Below are 18,063 nucleotides of genomic sequence, written 5' to 3' on the forward strand. Positions count from 1 at the left end.
ACTTTTATTTTATAGCTCAAATGAAAGTGATTTTAGGCCAAGCATAGTGATTTTTAGGCCAGCACTTTTGGGAGGTCAAGGCAGGTGTTTCACCTGAGGTCAGGAGTTTAAGACCAGCCTGGCCAACATGGTGAAACCCCGTCCCTACTAAAAATACAAAAAATTAGCCGGGCGTTGGGGAGCGGCCCTGTAGCCCCAGCTACTTGGAAGCCTGAGGCAGAAGAACTGCTTGAACCCAGGAGGCAGAGGTTGCAGTGAGCAGAGATTGTGCCACTGCACTCCAGCCTGGGTGACAGAGCAAGACTCCATCTCAGAAAAAAAAAAAAAAAAAAGAAAGAAAGAAAGGAAAAAGAGAAAAGAGATTTCACAACTAAATCCCTAAAGTATTATTTCTATTATCTCTTTAGCAATTCCCTTTTATGTTCCAGGTTCTGTGTGAAGTGCTTTACGTACACACTATCTCATTTGAGCTTCACAAAGGCTTACACAGTAGGTATTATCAACATTTTACAGATGAGAAAACTGAGACTCTAAAAGGTTAAGTAATCAGACTACCATCACATAGCTAATATCATTTAATGATTACTGCCCTGGACAGTTCTGTTACAGACTGACAAATTAGAACTAAATTTAAATATCTCAGAATGCATCATTGGCTCACTCTGAAATAATACATTTTCATTCTTAGAAGCTCATGAGCTGCTAGATTGCTTTATAGTTTCTGTGGGAAAAAAAAAAACAAACGGAAAATAATAGGCCCTTTAGTAATAGTTTTGTTTTATACAAAGTTATATTTAGCCCAGGAGAATGAATCCCACAAATGATCTGAAAATTTCTGACAGCAGATTTTAGACCTGTTTTTTCCTTAGCACATCTTTAGCATTATCCAAATTTCCAATACAGATGTTGCAGTGGACAGGACTGAAAATAGAAGCTGTTTTTCCTCTAACAGATAAATACCCTGTTCCAACAAAGAGGTATAAAATGTAGGTGCAACTGTTCAAGGAGTTGCAATACACAACAGTATAATGGCTTCGCCTCCATTCACCAACGTATCCACACGGATGCTGAAGGGGTATCCACATGCCCACCTCTCTTTGGGCCTCAACTATAGACAATATACACTCCTACTATAGCACCTGTACCCTGCCTCTGCATGCAGTTGTTCATCTCCCTTTCCCTCTCCCAAAATTAAGCTTCTCCTAAGATATACATGGCACACATAAATCTTTGCATACTCAAGCCCAGCAGAGTAAATGAACCAGAGCACGTGCTAAATACAAGTTTGTAAAAATCAATGAGACTTCTTCTGAGTATTATTTTGGTATTTTCCAGATCTAATAGTTAATGTAGGCTGGGTGCAGTGGTTTATGCCTGTAATCCCAGCACTTTGGGAGGCCAGTGTGGGTGGATCATTTGAGATCAGGAGTTTGAGAGCAGCCTGGCCAACATGGTGAAACCCCGTCTCCACTAAAAGTACACCAAAAAAATTTAGCTGGGCATGGTAGCGTGCGCCTGTAGTCCCAGCTACTCGGGAGGCTGAGGCAGAGAATCGCTTGAACCCGGGAGGCAGAGGCTGCGGTGAGTCAAGACTGCGCCACTGCATTCCAGCCTGGGCGACAGAAGGAGACTCCGTCTCAAAACAAACAAATCGTTAATGTAGCAAACTGAAAATTTAACCTACCAACTAGTAGAACACCTATTTTAGGTGAAAGATCTAGAAAGGAAAGAAAATAAACAAACTTGTATGTAGCTAGGTGACTCGTTAGAGAATGAGAAACATACTTGTGACTCATCAGCTACCAATAAATCACTTAACCACAATGACTAATATGAAGAAAAATAAAATAAAATATGTATGTACACACATAATGGTACTAAAAAAGGCTCATTTTCATAATCAAAATACCTCTATGTTTGGGGAGAGTGGGAAGTATTATATAAGCACAAACAGCGATATATAAATTATAACTTTAAAACTACTTTTCACATTAATTGTAGTCCTTTATAGCAGGCACTGTAACATTAAACTTTAAAAACCTGTGTTCACACTCACTGTCCTCTGTAAGAGTCAATACAAAAAGGCCTCCAGGACTTCCTTTAAAAAAAACTGGCTTTACAACACTTAAGCAAAACTAACAAAAACTACTCTGTTAATTACTTTAAAATGGCACACATAAAAAAAAATTTTTTAAAGAAAAAAGGGACAATATATCAACTCCAGGATCAACTATTAAACATTAGATAGGATGGGGATCCAGAAACACAGGCCTGGATAGATATGTACTGCATCTTTCTGCTTCTACACAAATTTCATTTAAAAACCTCAAACCATTTCAGATATATAATTAAGAACCTGTTCCTAAAACCTCTAGGGAATTAGATGTGCCAACCTTCCCATGCAACTCATTCAGTCGCTTCATTTTTATATGCATTCAGCCATGAGAAAATTGATCTTTCCAACAAATTGATTAAAATAATGTGTGAAGAGTCCTGTGGCACTTAAATCCAATTAGTGAGTCAACTTTTTAGATTACTCTATTGATGAATTGGATATTCCTAAGACAGACAATTTGAGGCAAAATAGTTGGCTCTGTATTAAATTCCAATGTTTCTTTTAAGGAAAATACTCCAATGCTAGAAACTGCTAGCAGTATTGTCTAGCCAGTAAAGCAAAAGACAAGCACTTCAGATTTAATATCTAAAGTAAGTGCTAAGATCGTTATCTACTTAAGATATTAAAAGTGACCTCATATTTTGCCTTTTAAATGATTAAGAAACCCCAGCTGGAACTATCTGATTTGATATTTTTAATAGTAGAGTCCTTGCTTTTTTCCACCTGGTATATGGCCAGAGGGAATAGCGTTAAATATAGGGCTTCATGGAATTAACATATAAATACCATTATTTCTCCCACTTTGTTGTGTATGAGTTCACATGCTTTAAATGTCCCGTTTCTTTGGGCAGTAACATTCAAAATGGAAACGAAACATCCTGAAAATAAACAAATAGTCCTTAGGCACTCTTCTAGCCCTAAAGATAACTCCAAGCATTTTATGTACAACAACTGATCTAAGACAGAATGAAAATTAAACGGAGATTAAAAATGACCTTTCCCCCACAGACATATTTCTATCCATACTATTTTCCAAACCAGATTCTGGCAGAATGGTTAGCTGGTCCACTAACTGAGCTGCTAGCTTCCCAAAGAGAATGTGTTACTAACTAAATATTCTTTTGAATTATCTCATGCTTCATTGATCCTCAAGTTTCTAAGTAAAGATTTTTGTTTTATTTAAGCAACAGAATCCAATAGAATTGGTTTAGATGTTGGTGATATGCTGTTTTTAATAATAACAGAAGGGTGGTAGAATACTAAGCAATGGAACTCACACTACTTTCCAAATTTTGCCTTTCCAATTATATTTAGAGACTGAGAGATAAAGAGGAATGAGATCCTGAAGAGGTCAGTGAAACAATGAAAATAACAGGCACAGCCCATAAACCGCTATTTTCATTATAAAGTAGAATATACACAAGTGGGCCCAGCTGAGGAATAGGAATCAGTTGTCATGCCATGAACACAGAGGATACTCCGGCCTGGTGTTAGATGACGGAATCAGGAGTCTTTGGGACAGGGTAGTTTGTAGGGTGTTTGTGGGGCAAGAGAAACAAAGAGGCGGAAAATAGTGGATAAAGGTGCAGAGAGTAGTTTCAGGAATGGAGCATGGGGCCACGTGAGATAAGGAGGAGGCTGAAAAGACTGGGAGAGAATGTGGAGATGGATAAAAAGACTAGAAGTCTTGATGAGGTCCAACAGAAAATGAGGTGGCCTGGGGGAGGCAGATTGGTGGAAATTATAATCAGAGGATTATGGGGTAAAACAACCTATTGGGCTTTTTATAAACTCAAAAGCCTGGAACTTCTCTTCAGTTAACTCAATATAGTTAACCTTAGGAGACACCACTGGCTGCCTACTCAATGGACTTCCTTTCTTCTTTGCTAAAGGAGCTAGCTTCACTCCTCTTCGGTGTCCACTCTTTATTCGGCCAAGTGCTATATGGGAAGAGGAGTTCATCCCAGCTCCAAAGAGTGGGTCATGTGTACTCTCAGTCCATGTTGGCAATTTATTCCAGATTAAAGGTGTCATTTCCACCTAGTTTCTCAAACCAGTCATTTTCTAATTCATTATTTTCCTTACTCCCACACATTAAGTAAGAAGCAAACAGATAAGATTCATGTTTTATCCACTCACTAGCAAACCCTGCTGTCACTTTCAAGAGTACAGTTTTGCTATAAAGCTTGTTTTGAAAATGTGAATTTGTTTCAACACCACTGACACATTAGGGAACAATTTGAGTATGAGAATTTTGCTTTTGCCTATCCCAGATTTCATCAGTGAGAACACTCGGTCAATACAGAAAACAATACTTGGGTGCACTCGGCCATGCAGGAATATACAAAATGCACACACCTTAAACATCTACCTGTAATTCATGTTATGAGCCATGCCCCTCCACATCTGGTGTTACAACTCTCCCTTTGATTTCAGACACTGTTCCTTCCATCACTTCACAATAACGTACAAACTGCCTTTCTTTTGACACCCACTTCCACAAGCAAACTGCACATTTTTTCCAAGGTAAAATGCTATATATATTGTAGTATTTACGTATTTCTTAACCATTCAATGAGTATAAAACTGTTACCTTTAAGAAGTTAGGTTACTGGCCAGGCGTGGTGGCTCACGCCTCTAGACCCAGCACTTTGGGAGGCTGAGGTGGGTGGACCACCTGAGGTCAGAAGTTCAAGACCAGGCTGGCCAACATGGTGAAACCCTGTCTCTACTAAAAATACAAAAAGTAGCTGGGCATGGTGGTGGGCGCCTGTAATTTACTCAGCTACTCAGGAGGCTGAGGCAGGAGAATCGTTGAACCCAGGAGGCGGAGGTTGCAGTGAGCTGAGATTGCGCCACAGCACTCCAGCCTGGGCGACAAGAGTGAGACTCTGTCTCAAAAAAAAAAAATACAAAAACAAAAACAAAAAACAAAAAACAAACAAACAACAACCAAAAAAACCCCTAGGTTCTTGTCTTTTCAAAAAGTGTGCCATTAATGAAGTTTTTTTTTAATTGACACACAATTGTACATATTTATGAGGTACAGTGTGATGTCTCCATAGAGGTATACATTGTGTAAAAATCAAATCAGGGCATTTGGCATATCTGTCACTTCAAACATTTATCACTTCCTTGCGGTGAGAACTTTCCAAAACCTCTCTTCTAGCTGTTTTGAAATATTCAACATTGTTAACCATAGTTACCCTACTGTGCAAGAGAACACCAGAACTTACTCTTCTTCCTATCTATCTGTAATTTTGAACGGACTGACCAACTCTCCCTTGTCTCCCTCCCCCACACCAACTATGCTCTCTACATCTATGTGATCAACATCTTTAGCACATGAGATCATGTAGTATTTCTCTTTCCACGTCCAGCTTATTCCACTTAACACAATGCTCTGCAGGTTCATCTATGTTGCCACAAACGACAAGATTTCATTTTTTATGGCTGAATAGTATTCCAGTGTGTATATATCCCACACTTTATCCATTCATCTGTTGAAGGAAACTTAGGTTGAATCCTTATCTTGGCTATGGTGAATGGTGCTGCAATAAATATTGGAGTGCAAATATGTATCTCTCTTTGACATAATCATTTCATTTCCTTTGGATAATTACTCCATAATGGGATTACTGGATCATATGGTAGTTCTATTTTTAATTTCTGATGAGCCGCCATACCGTTTTCCATAGAGGCTATAGTAATTTACATTCCCACCAATAGTGTATGAGGGGTTCCCTTTCTCCACATCAAGTTTTTGAGTGTTATGCCATTAACCCCATTTTCTCCATAAACACCGTGGTTTTTACTGCACAATTTTGCATAGGACAGTAATTTTTAGGAATGCATATGTCACACAGCAGAACTGACAGTACATTAGCACCACTTTACAAAAAGCTAATCTAAAAGGACACCCATCCCTAAATGTCTCAAGATCTCTTCTCCCTTGCTGTTGATGGAGCAATTCTAGGAAAGGACTTTAGTTGGTACAAGTGTCTAACAGAGAACCTGCAATTTGATGTGTTAAGGAACAGTATTAGTTATCCAGACAAATCCTTTCAATTCTTTCCTGCATCCACAATCTTAGTAAAAGATAAATCCTTATTTTAAATTCTGAGTCTGTGGTTTTATTTTCAACATCAGTGGCACACACCACACAGCTGCTTTTCTGAATGACTTTGTGCCTTATTCCTCACAAGAGTGATACAAAGGGGCAAAATGTATTGTGTCGTGTTAATGGCAGTGCTGATAAGGAAAAAAAGCCCAAAGCCTAAGCAAAAGTAGACGCAATTAATTATTAGATTTGCCTCTAGTGGTGTTAGATTTCATGTTTATAACTTTCAACATTTTTCTTATTGAGATTATTCAGGAAGAATAACTGTCACTGAAAACATGAAACTCTCTAGGTTCCAACTCCCTGTCTCTTCCCCTTATTCTTAGGGCATGCTTTTTAACAATAGTGGGATTCCTTAGAAGCAGCTACTGCTTTCCAGTAGAAGAGACAAACTCATTAGTGTTACAAATGGTTAAAAATAAATTCCTCCTTTGGAATTTTTAGCATGAATTTATCACTCAAACATAACAAATTTTTTTATTACTTTATAATCAGTTCTACTTTTTATTTTTAATATTTATTTATTTATTTATTTATTTTTTGTAGAGACAGCGTTTTGCCACGTTGCCCAGGTTGGTCTTGAACTCTTGGGCTCAAGTGATCCTCCTACCTCAGCCTCCTAAAGTGCTGGGATGACAGGCATGAGTCACCATGCCTGGCCCAGTTCTATTAAAAGACTACAGTGAGTACAGAATCTAAGACACCTTAGTCAAAACACTTAATATTTCACACCTCGATTTCCTCACCTGAAAACAAAACAAACAAACAACAAAAAAAGAAAAAAGAAAAAGAAAAAGAGAGAACAGAATCAACCTCCTCCCCACCCCAAAACAAAAAGACAAAAACAGTATTTATACCTCATGGGGCTGCTGTGCGGATCAAGTGAGAAAAAAGTCTGGCACTTTGCAGCTCCACACTTAGTATATAGTAATAGTCAGCTATTACTGCTATTATTATAAGCAAACCTGTTATTTCCCCTGTACACCAAATGGGGAAGATGCTGGTGACCATTGTACTGTACCTTGGGTCTGGTACAGGGACTAACAGAGAAGAGGCATCCAAATAAGCATAAAAATCCATGCTAGACACTGGAAAGGTTGGCAAGATAAAGCAAGGGTAGTTACTATACTGAGTTTTAACTGCAGATTAAGTTTCTTAAATATTAAAAATAATAATATTTCACATGCAATAAGAGTCCTGTATGTGGTGGGGGATGGGTTTTCCATGATCTTTCATCTAAAAAATATATGACACCTACTACGGAGGTCGCTGAAGAGTATCCCATCGTTATTCACATAATCTATCAATAAACCCAAGATAATGACAGAAGATGAGCAGCATAATAGTGTTACCTTTTATTTCTCGTCATTCTAGGTACCACAGATTTAAGCACCTAGAAGCACTGTATTACATTAGATAGTCACAATACAGAACTAAATAACAGAAATCCTATATATTGAAGTATTCTGATTGTATTGTTAATAGTAGGGATAAACTTGGGAGTTGGCAGAGGCTGGGTGATGATCAAAATTTAATTCTGGATAATCGCTCATATTTTTCTAAACTATTTCCATTTATTACCACCACTAAAAAAAAAAAAATCAATAATGGTAAAAGAGACACTATGTACATTAAGTTTTTTCATTTGCATATATATCCTTATATCAACAAAAACTATTAAAATTTTTAACACAGAAACTTGACTATTAAAGGTTTTCAGCAAAACCAATAAACTTTTTAGCTTTCTGGTTATCAGAAATAATGTGTTAAATCTTACTATATACTCAATGAGAAACGTACTCACAGATCTACATAACCACCTACATTCAAATGAGTAATTTTTAAATCTTTGCAAGGATGTAATAAAGATTAGCTAGAAAAGAGGCATGCCATAAAGTTGTTACACACCAGTTCTTCAAATAATGTACCAACATAAAATGCTTCAATGTTATAAATTAAATGTACAATTCACTGAGGCAAAGAAGTGCAAAATGCCCAAACACAAGAAACCATATATTTGCTAATTAAAACAGCATTAAAAGAACAACAAAAAAAATAAATTAGGTAAGTACTTTAAAAAATAATAAAACCACCTTTTGACAATAAAAGTCTTTTTTTTTTTTTTAGATAGGGTCTTGCTCTGTCACAAAGTCTGGAGTGCTGTGGCACGATCTCCGCTCACTGCAACCTTCGCCTCCCAGGTAGCTGGGACCACAGGCTCACACCACCACACCTGGCTAATTATTTTGACTTTTATTATAGAGATGATGTTTCACCATATTGCCTAGGCTGGTCTTGAACTTCTGGGCTCAAGTGATCTGCCTGCTTTGGCCTCCCAAAGTGCTGGGATTATAGGTGTGAGCCACCACGCCCAGCCATATGTTTCAATTCTAAGAGAAGAACAAGCTTTGTTTATACGTCAAGCAAGCATTTCTTTCAATTATAGTGAATTAGTATAGTACCACACTAGATCTCAGACTTGTGTATTTATCAGGCAAGTAGAAATAAGTGTTTGAATAAGAGTGTTAGCTTTGAAGAATGAGGTAAGATAAGCAAACAGTAAACAATATATGAGGTCACATGGTTGTCAGGGAAAACCAGAGATGGACAGTATTTAAAGTGGTAAAAACAAATTTTATTCAAGACTACTGCAATAGGGGAAAACAGATCTAAGTATAGAACTGGGCTCAACTTTGAATACACCATTGGCAAGTTGAAACTTAGAGCCAAAAATGGGAACATAGTCAGTGGATGGAAAATTACTAAGAGGAGCCATCAGGGGAAAGGGGGATTCTGGCGAAAGTAACCTAACAGGATTCTTGTTGATGGCAGGTGAGGGTGATCAGACATCACCTGAGGGATGGTGGAGGAGGAGGAACCTGATTAGCTACCGAGGGTGATCAGACACTGACGGAGGATGACAGGGGTTGTAGTTAAAGCAACTCAGTAGGATTCTTGTCAAAACTGAACAATGCACACATAAACATGAAGTAAATAAGTCAAGGTTTACTGGAGCAGAAAGTTCTTTCAAAGGAATCTGAGGAAGGTTTGGTCAATGAGGGACTCTTTGTCACCAGTTAGTAGGGAACTAAATCCCTGCGTTCTCTGTACCTCTATTACACCAATCTGTCCACGGGTGCTTTGCAAAAATTAAAGATTTAAATCATTCTTTAAATCATGATAACTTATTTATCTATTTATTTATTTGAGACGGAGTCCCACTCTGTTGCCCAGTCTGGAGTGCAACAGCGTGATCTCGGTTCACTGCAACCTCCGTCTCCTGGGTTCCAGCAATTCTCCTGCCTCAGCCTCCCAAGTAGCTGGGATTACAGGTGCCCACCACCACACCTGGCTAACTTTTTTTATTTTTAAGTAGAGATAGGGTTTCATCATGTTGGCCAGGTTGGTCTCGAACTCCTGACCTCAGATGATCCATCCACCTTGGCCTTCCAAAGTGCTGGGATTCCAGGTGTGAGCCACCACACCCGGCCCATGATAACTTACTTTTTAAGCTAGAGTCTTGCTCTGCTGCCCAAGCTGGACTGCAGTGGCACAATCACAGCTCACTGCCTGGACCTCCTGGGCTCAGGTGATTCTCCCACCTCAGCCTCTGGAGCAGCTGCGACTACAGGCACATGCCGCCATGCCCTACTAATTTTTTTTTTTTTTTTTTTTTTTGAGACAGAATCTCGCTCTGTTGTCTAGGCTGGAGTGCAGTGATGCAATCCTGGCTCACTGCAACCTCCGCCTCCTGGGTTCAAGTGATTCTGCTGCCTCAGCCTCCCGAGTAGCTGGGACTACAGGCACGTGCCACCATGCCCAGCTAATTTTTTGTATTTTCAGTAGAGACGGGGTTTCGCCACGTTAGCCAGGATGGTCTTGATCTCCTGACCTCATGATCCACCTGCCTCGGCCTCCCAAAGTGCTGGGATTCCAGGCATGAGTGACCACATCTGGCCGACTAACTAAAAAAAATTTTTTTTTGTAGAGATGGGGTTTCGCCATATTGGCCAGGATGGTCTCAAACTTCTGGGCTCAAGTGAACTGCCCGTTTTGGCCTCCCGAAGTGTTGGGATTACAGGCATGAGCCACCATGCCCAGCTGTTAACTTATTGTATGAACTAATTTTTCTTCACTAAAACCCCAAGAATTTTGGGTCCAAAATAAGCATGGTGAGAAGTATGCACTACTCAATAAGGCACAGACCAGCAGTTCTAAAACTACTAAATGGGTTCTCTTTAGTGGAACAAAAAATGTCAACAACCCCCAGTAATCACTTAAATAAGTTCTGTCACGTTACTTAAACACCTACAAATACCAAACTAGTGTAAATGCTTATGCTTATAGCCCTTAACTTTAAAATAGAAATAAATGTTTAAATAAAAACAAAATTCAAATTAATAAGTAATATTAAGTTTTAGTTTCACTAAAACTAAGTTGCTGACATTTGGTTTACTGAATAAAGCTTGCAGCCTCAGAGCCAGTTCCATAATTAATTTGTTTCTGTATTCTGACTTCAATACTAGTAATGTGAAGAATACCTGTTCGGTTACCTAAAACATTAACTCTGAGGTAGAGTCAGGATATTTTAGCTTCATAATTAACCAAAATTCTGTAAAGAGTAATCTAAGAATGACAATTTAAATAAAGCATCAGTAATCATTTTATAAAACTATCTTGCTTATGTGAAAGTTAATGTGGCATTAATTAAAATTTGTATCAAATGAATTATCGAATACCTGAAACTTAACTGGAACTAGAAATAGAAACATTTTTCCTTGCATCAAACTGTTATACTATTAGTGATCCGCTGCTCCTATACAGACAAAAAGAGAATTTAATATATCTCCTTGAATGGCACAGGCTTTTCTGAGTTCAGAATTCCTCCAAATTACCAAGTACTACCTGGTAACCCAACTCGTTCAGCATGTGTCTCTATTCAAACTACTGTGAAACCTTCATTTGTACAGAATATGAATATCATTTGGCTTCAGCTGGCATGAATGCAATTGTAAATAAGACAGTAATGCTAATGGAGCACTAGATTCACATGGCAGTTTTCAGTTATAAATCTGTCTTTTAAAATGATATGGAATAATATAACTTTAAGATTATCATCAAAATATATACTAAAAATTTAAATATATATAATACATACATGTAAATACATATATTCTCAGTCTCCTAAGAATACATATGTGGATCCCTAAGAAACGAACGGAGAAACCAAACAATGAGGATCCTGATGGATATGGGGTTAAGCTAAATGACAAAGAATGAAGATTAATGAATAAAGCCAATGCCTTTAAAATGAGAAGTGAAGAGAGGTCACTGCAGGCATGGAATGTCTGCCCATCTGAAGGGTGCGTACTGGGAAGCAGTGGGAAATAACACTGTAGGGAGGGAAACACCAGGTGGAATGAATCTTGGACATGGTTGGAAGTAGGAAGCCATTACAGATTTTAGATAAACTAGCACTGAAAATAAAACTTCTGGCAAGTGTGGACTTAAAGAGGGAGCAAAAAGGGCATGTATCCTTCAATAAATATTAGTTTAATAAATGACTGGACTACTTTGTCCTAAACCAAATAACATGGCAGAAAATACAAAGAACACTAAAGGGAGACAAAAAAATTGAAGCCAAATATCTTTAAAATCTCATGTGGACAGACAGACATAAGACTTTACTCTCAAATGTTTTAGAAATTTTAGTACTGCTGTCCTTCTGGTATCATATCAGAAAATTCAATTATCTTCCATGCTTAAAAACACAGAAAGTCACGCCTGTAATCCCAACACTTTGGGAGGTTGAGGCGGGTGGATCCCACCTGAGGTCAGGAGTTCAAGACCAGTTCGAGACCAACGAACATGGTGAAATCCCGTCTCTACTAAAAACACAAAAAATAAGCCGGGTGTGGTGGCTGGAACCTGTAATCCCAGTTACGAGGCTGAGGCAGGAGAATCACTTGAACCTGGGAAACGGAGGTTGCAATGACGTGAGACCGCGCCACTGCACTCCAGCCTGGGCAACAAGAGCCAAACTCCATCTCAAAACAACAACAACAAAACACAGAAAGTCCAAGTGAACTTAAAGTTTCTTCAGTTTGGTACAACAATAATGAATATAGTTAGTGAATAACAATAATAATAACCACAGTGAATATAGTTAGACCACAGCGGGTTATAAAATTTCCTCCTTTTAATCTGTTAATAACAAATAGAGGAATTTCTTTTTATTGCTCTTTATGATTCAATAATAACCTTACACCTTAGATTTTTGTTTTTATAAGTATCAGTTCACCAAACGGTACTGCCTAAACAAGTGACCTCAAAGATAAATGTATGAAAGCTATCTTAATTTTTGCTTTCACAATGGAGTAATGCATACCCATTTTAGAAAAAACACAGTAACAATTTTTAGGAAAAGGAAGTTAAAAGACGAAGAAAATCTCCATACATCTTTTCCCTAAAAAAAGTTCTAAAAAGTTCTTGTTGAAGTCTAAAAGTGGACTTCTCTTATCAAGGATCAGGATTTCTGAACTATCTTAGAAGTACGGGTTACATCACACAGAAAGGACAAAATGACCCATCTGGAACATAAAATCATGTTCCTAAGAAAATTATCTTAACCAACTACAAAACCTAAAAACTCATCTTTTGCCAACGAGTCTTTGCCATAAGAATTTCCCTTTTTCACAAGATAGCAAAAGCCATTAACTCACCTACTGGTAATTACTCAGGCTTGATTCCTTAACATACTAGTGCCAAAAGTTTAATAACTGTTATCTATGTACCACATGTTGAATCTATTGTATAAAATTGGCTCCATTCACTTACATATAACCAGTGACAAGGTTTATAATTTGCAACAGCTCAACCTTTTCCCACACATTGCTACTTTATATAAAGTCCATTTTTTAAAAGGACTAAAAATAGCTACATGTTCTTTGCTTAAAAAAAAAAATTCAAGTCACAATTTAGTTGTTAAGCCTGAACTGCATCTAGATCTTTATGGAGTTCCACTTCAGGAATTACAAACTCTAGGCTAAATTATCTATATTCTTCCCTTGTCTAAAAGAAAGATCACCCATGGCTGGGCGTGGTGGCTCATGCCTGTAATCCCAGCACTTTGGGCGGCCAAGGCGGGTGGATCGCCTGAGGTCAGGAGTTCAAGACCAGCCTGACCAACATGGAGAAAACCCATCTCTACCAAAAATACAAAAGTAGCTGGGCGTGGTGGCACATGCCTGTAATCCCAGCTACTGGGGAGGCTGGGGCAGGAGAATTGCTTGAACCTGGAAGGTGGAGGTTGCGGTGAGCAGAGATCACACCATTGCACTCCAGCCTGGGCAACGAGAGTGAAATTCCATCTCAAAAAAAAAAAAAGAAAGATCACCCGTATATCATCCCAATTGGATGAAAGCCCTTATTGAAATAATGATAAAAAGGTGTTCTTTAATTTTATGAGGGCATTAGTGAACTAAGTTCTGTCTGGGAGACCATTTGAAAGTAGCCTTTTTAGCTATTAAGCTATGGTTGACATTTGATATAGTCAATTGCTGTTACTTAGTCAAGCCCCAGGAGTTTCTGAGAAGACCTGAAATAATAAGAATAACTTATTCGTGGAGTACTTTAAATGTGTCTACTTCTAAACACATCACATGGATTAACTGTCCACTTGTCAGTAGAATGCCTCTCACTGAATATTATGGGTAAGTAGGATTTAGAAAAGGCTTTTCCACTGGAAGCTTTAGGAACATAACACTGAGCTTATAATGCAGTTTAATGGAAAAATGTATTCTCTATGTAACTGTCAGCTTCATGTATTAGTTTTCAGAACCAAATAATTATACAAAAGACGATAACTAAAAAAGTTGTTTGTTGATTTGAGGTTGACTTTTTTCCAGTATTTTTCAGTATATTTAACAGAATTTAGGATCTATGTCTGCAGTTTCCAGGACCATCTTTTTTTCTTTTATAGAAGGCTCTCTGTGCAGATTAAATTTCTAGGGACCAAGCTCATTTATGTTTGACTTCACAGGATACACACTAACCTTAAAAGGCTGGAAGACAAATGCACCCCACAAGCACACACTCTAACTAGGAGACAAAACAAGCAAACCTAATTACCAGAAGACACATGCAGAAGAATAGTGGTCATCTCTGGGCAGCAGGATAGGGAGATAGGGAGAGGTGGGGCTACTGTACTAGGAGTACTAAAATACTACTGATCTCACCAATGACTTAATTCATGGCACTGAAGTTCTGAAACCTGAGAGGTATTACTATGATGTAATGAAACTGATTTTGATAAATACCTACATCAAAACCAGCTGCTGAGCATCCTTTATATGTGTAACATTGTGCTAGAGGGTCAGGGAGGGCTGAAAGCTAAATTAGGATATTGAATTAGGTAATTTTTAAGTTTCTTTCCAATTCTAAAATTCATAATTCCATCTGTATTAACTCATCTTAGAAAGCATGCATCTAAAGAGCAAAGATTTAAAAAAGAAGTAGAAAAAAGATATCATTTACTCTGATTGAATTCTTTGTTAAAAAACACTTACATCTATGAAATTACTTTATTACTTAAAACATAAAGACCATACATTTTCCCATGTTTTCTGAGATCATTATCATGGAAATAAAATTCTGATGAAATTGAAAAAAACATGAAACAAAATTAGCCACATCACCATTACCAAGTAAAACAGCTCTCATCACCTTAGAGCCACTGCACGCACAACCACACTTCTATCTCTATATCTGCCTCCTGTAAGCTGAACAAAACAATGTGCTGCTTCTACGGGAACTCTGGGCCAGACAGCTCAGACTTTTACAGGAGGAAAAAGTAAGTTTTACCTTTTTTCTCCTAAATCCTTTTGGTGTCAAAGCTAAAAGTTTTAACACATTTGTTTTACTTCCTTCTGGAGGAAATCATTTGCCAAACTACATTCTTTTATTTTATATACTTTTATTTTTTGGTTAGAAAACTTGTTGCTCAATATGCAAATCTCAAACTGGGGGAGGCAGGGAGGGAGGGAAGGAGGGAGGAAATGAAGTTCAACAAACACAACAAAATAAAGTTGCTCCGCTATGTTGAGGCTGCCAGGCTTTTTGTTACTCTACTTGAAAGTAAATGTGACTTGTCTGTAGAGAGTGCTGCTTCAGCAGTTCCAAATGAATTTCAAGCCTGTGCTCCATATTTTCTCTTTTGTAAGTTTAATGTATTCAGCAACACTGAACTGACAATTTAAATAACTACATTTTTAAACAAACGAAGCATTGATGTTAATGTATGAAAATGGTCCAAACCCCTGGGAGTCTCCGTTCCCACCATTGTTTATTCTGACAACAGGATATAATTGCTTACTTACTTGGCAGCAAATTTAACCATCTGCTTGCTTGCATGGTCTCCCACCGCCACAAGAGCCTGGACATTAAACTGCTGCTGACGTAGGACTAAGAAGCACTGTTTCCCTAAAAAAGACAGAAAGAACACAAATGTATTAAGGACACACAACTTCAGGTTTTACAAAGAAGGAAAATGCTCTTTACTTTAAAACTGGGCCAAAATGTACTACACTCATCAGGCACGCACACATGTGTATCCTATCCATTCGGCTTCCACAGCCAAAATACTCACACTCAACTAACAACCCTTAAAGAAACTCAAGTTCCTATGATGAGTAACAAGAAATGCTTTTAACTTGTTATAAGAACACAGGCAAATCACCAATTTCAAAAAAACTTCTAAATCAAGAAAATTATTTTGTCATTGCATTGATTAAACAAATTTCAAGCAACTTGAGATCACTTTCAACATTCATTCAATAATTAGTATATTCTACATGCAAAGGCACTGTACTACTATGGAAGTCTCAATACTGCAACCATGAAAGTGCTAACATAGTGCTTAAAAACAAGGACACAAACACTCTATGGGGGTGGTCCATCTACAGAGTTTCTTCCTACCAAAGTGCATTTTAAACAGCATTTAAATTGACAGGCTAGTACCTTTCATGTTCTACGTTCTTCATTTTTCCTTTATCGTCTTCCTAGTCCTTCATATTTTATAAGAGCCTCACATTTTTTTTTTTACTCCAAATAACTTACATTGTCTATAAAAGATCATTTTCTTCAAGCCCTATAACCAGTTTTATTTTTACATATCCTGGGCCTCTTTATTCCTCCTCCTTTTATAAAGAACTGTCACTCCTTATTCTTAACCTTCTGAAAAACATTATTCATAATATATATCATTTATTACGTCTCCTTGTGACATCCCTTTTCCTCCAAAGCAGACCCTTAAGTCTCTGATCAAATTCTGGGAAATTACTTCCTCATAAAAAAGGGGTTAATCTCTCCAAGACCACTTTTCACATCAGATTGTCTTGTAAAACATCAAGAGAAGATTTTGTTTTTTAAACTGAGCATTATCTTTTACATTTAGAATGGGCCTTAACAAAAAAAAAGAAAGAAAGAAAAAGGAGAGCAAAAATACAAGCAGTCTTACAGTTACTACTTTCAACATACAGTATTTTGAAATGCAAATCAGATAGCAGTCACAAGTTAAAAAAGACAGGTTGCAAACAAAGTATCAACACAGACATAATCTATTTACTTTGGAGTCATATATGACTGGCAGGTTTTTAACCACTAAAAAACACTCTTAATTTTCCCTTTTCCTTTGGAGGATGATCCAGTCACAAAGTAAAATCCTAAAAAACAAAGTTGTATTAATGAAACAAATTCAAAAGAATTAAAAAATACTGGATGGACAAAGGTTATGACCACAGAGAAACTTGCAGATGAATAAAAATAACATTTTCCTAGGAACTACTATTGAAATCACAGCCACACGTTACCCCACTTAGAAAAGTATGTTACCGTGAAATGGAAGATAATGTGCATACGACAGTGCTAGGCTAAGCCACAATTTAGTCAGAGTGTATTAGCTACTCTAACGGTGCAGACAGAAGCAGCACCAACCTAGCTGCCTCACAAAGCCATCCAGTGATGAATTTCAGGCCTACACAAAGACCCTGGAGAAAGAATGGAGAACTCTAAAGGACTTACAAAGGGTGAGCACAGGAAAAGACTACGGGTCAGCACTAGGGGGTAACAATTAGTGTTAAGTGTCTGGTAGAAAAAAAAACCGAAAGGCTTTGAAATCTAAAGGTCTGGTATCATATCCTATCACTTCCTATGAAGGGGCCTGTGGGAAAATTATTAAACCACTTTATATCTCAGTTCTTCATCTGGAAAATAGAGATTGTAATAGTCTTGGGGTTTTCTCCCATAATCATGAGGATTTTATAAGATGTTTAAAGTTGAGATGGAGCCCAATTAATGTTAACTATTAATGACTTTTTTTTTTTTTTTTGAGACGGAGTTTCGCTCTTGTTGCCCAGGCTGGAGTGCAATGACGCAACCTCAGCTCACTGCAACTTCTGCCTCCCGGGTTCAAACGATTCTCCTGCCTCAGCCTCCTGAGTAGCTGGGATTATAGGCACGTACCACCAGGTCTGGCTAATTTTTGTATTTTTAGTAGAGATGTGGTTTCACCATGTTGACAAGGCTGGTCTTGAACTCCTGACCTTAGGTGATCCACCTGCCTCAGCCTCCCAAAGTGCTGGGATTACAGGCGTGAGCTCACTGCAACCTCCACCTCCCGGGTTCAAGCAATTCTCCTGTCTCAGCCTCCTGAGTAGTTGGGACTACAAGTGCCCGCCACCACACCTGGCTAATTTTTTATTTTTCGTAGAGATGGGGTTTCACCATATTAGTCAGGCTGGTCTCGAACTCCTGACCTCAGGTGATCCAC

General features: G+C 37.9%; 1 protein-coding gene across 1 annotated transcript in view; it reads right to left on the reverse strand.

Annotated features, from left to right (window-relative positions):
- The window catches only part of DARS1 (aspartyl-tRNA synthetase 1), an 82,604-nt gene that overhangs the window by 42,756 nt on the left and 21,785 nt on the right, over positions 1-18,063 (reverse strand). Inside the window, exon 4 of the mRNA XM_015110010.3 lies at positions 15,614-15,716. Within this exon, the coding sequence (XP_014965496.1) occupies positions 15,614-15,716 (103 nt within the window). The remainder of the gene's footprint in view (positions 1-15,613; positions 15,717-18,063) is intronic.

The sequence above is a fragment of the Macaca mulatta genome, chromosome 12, assembly GCF_049350105.2.
Source record: "Macaca mulatta isolate MMU2019108-1 chromosome 12, T2T-MMU8v2.0, whole genome shotgun sequence".
NCBI classification, from domain to species: domain Eukaryota; kingdom Metazoa; phylum Chordata; class Mammalia; order Primates; family Cercopithecidae; genus Macaca; species Macaca mulatta.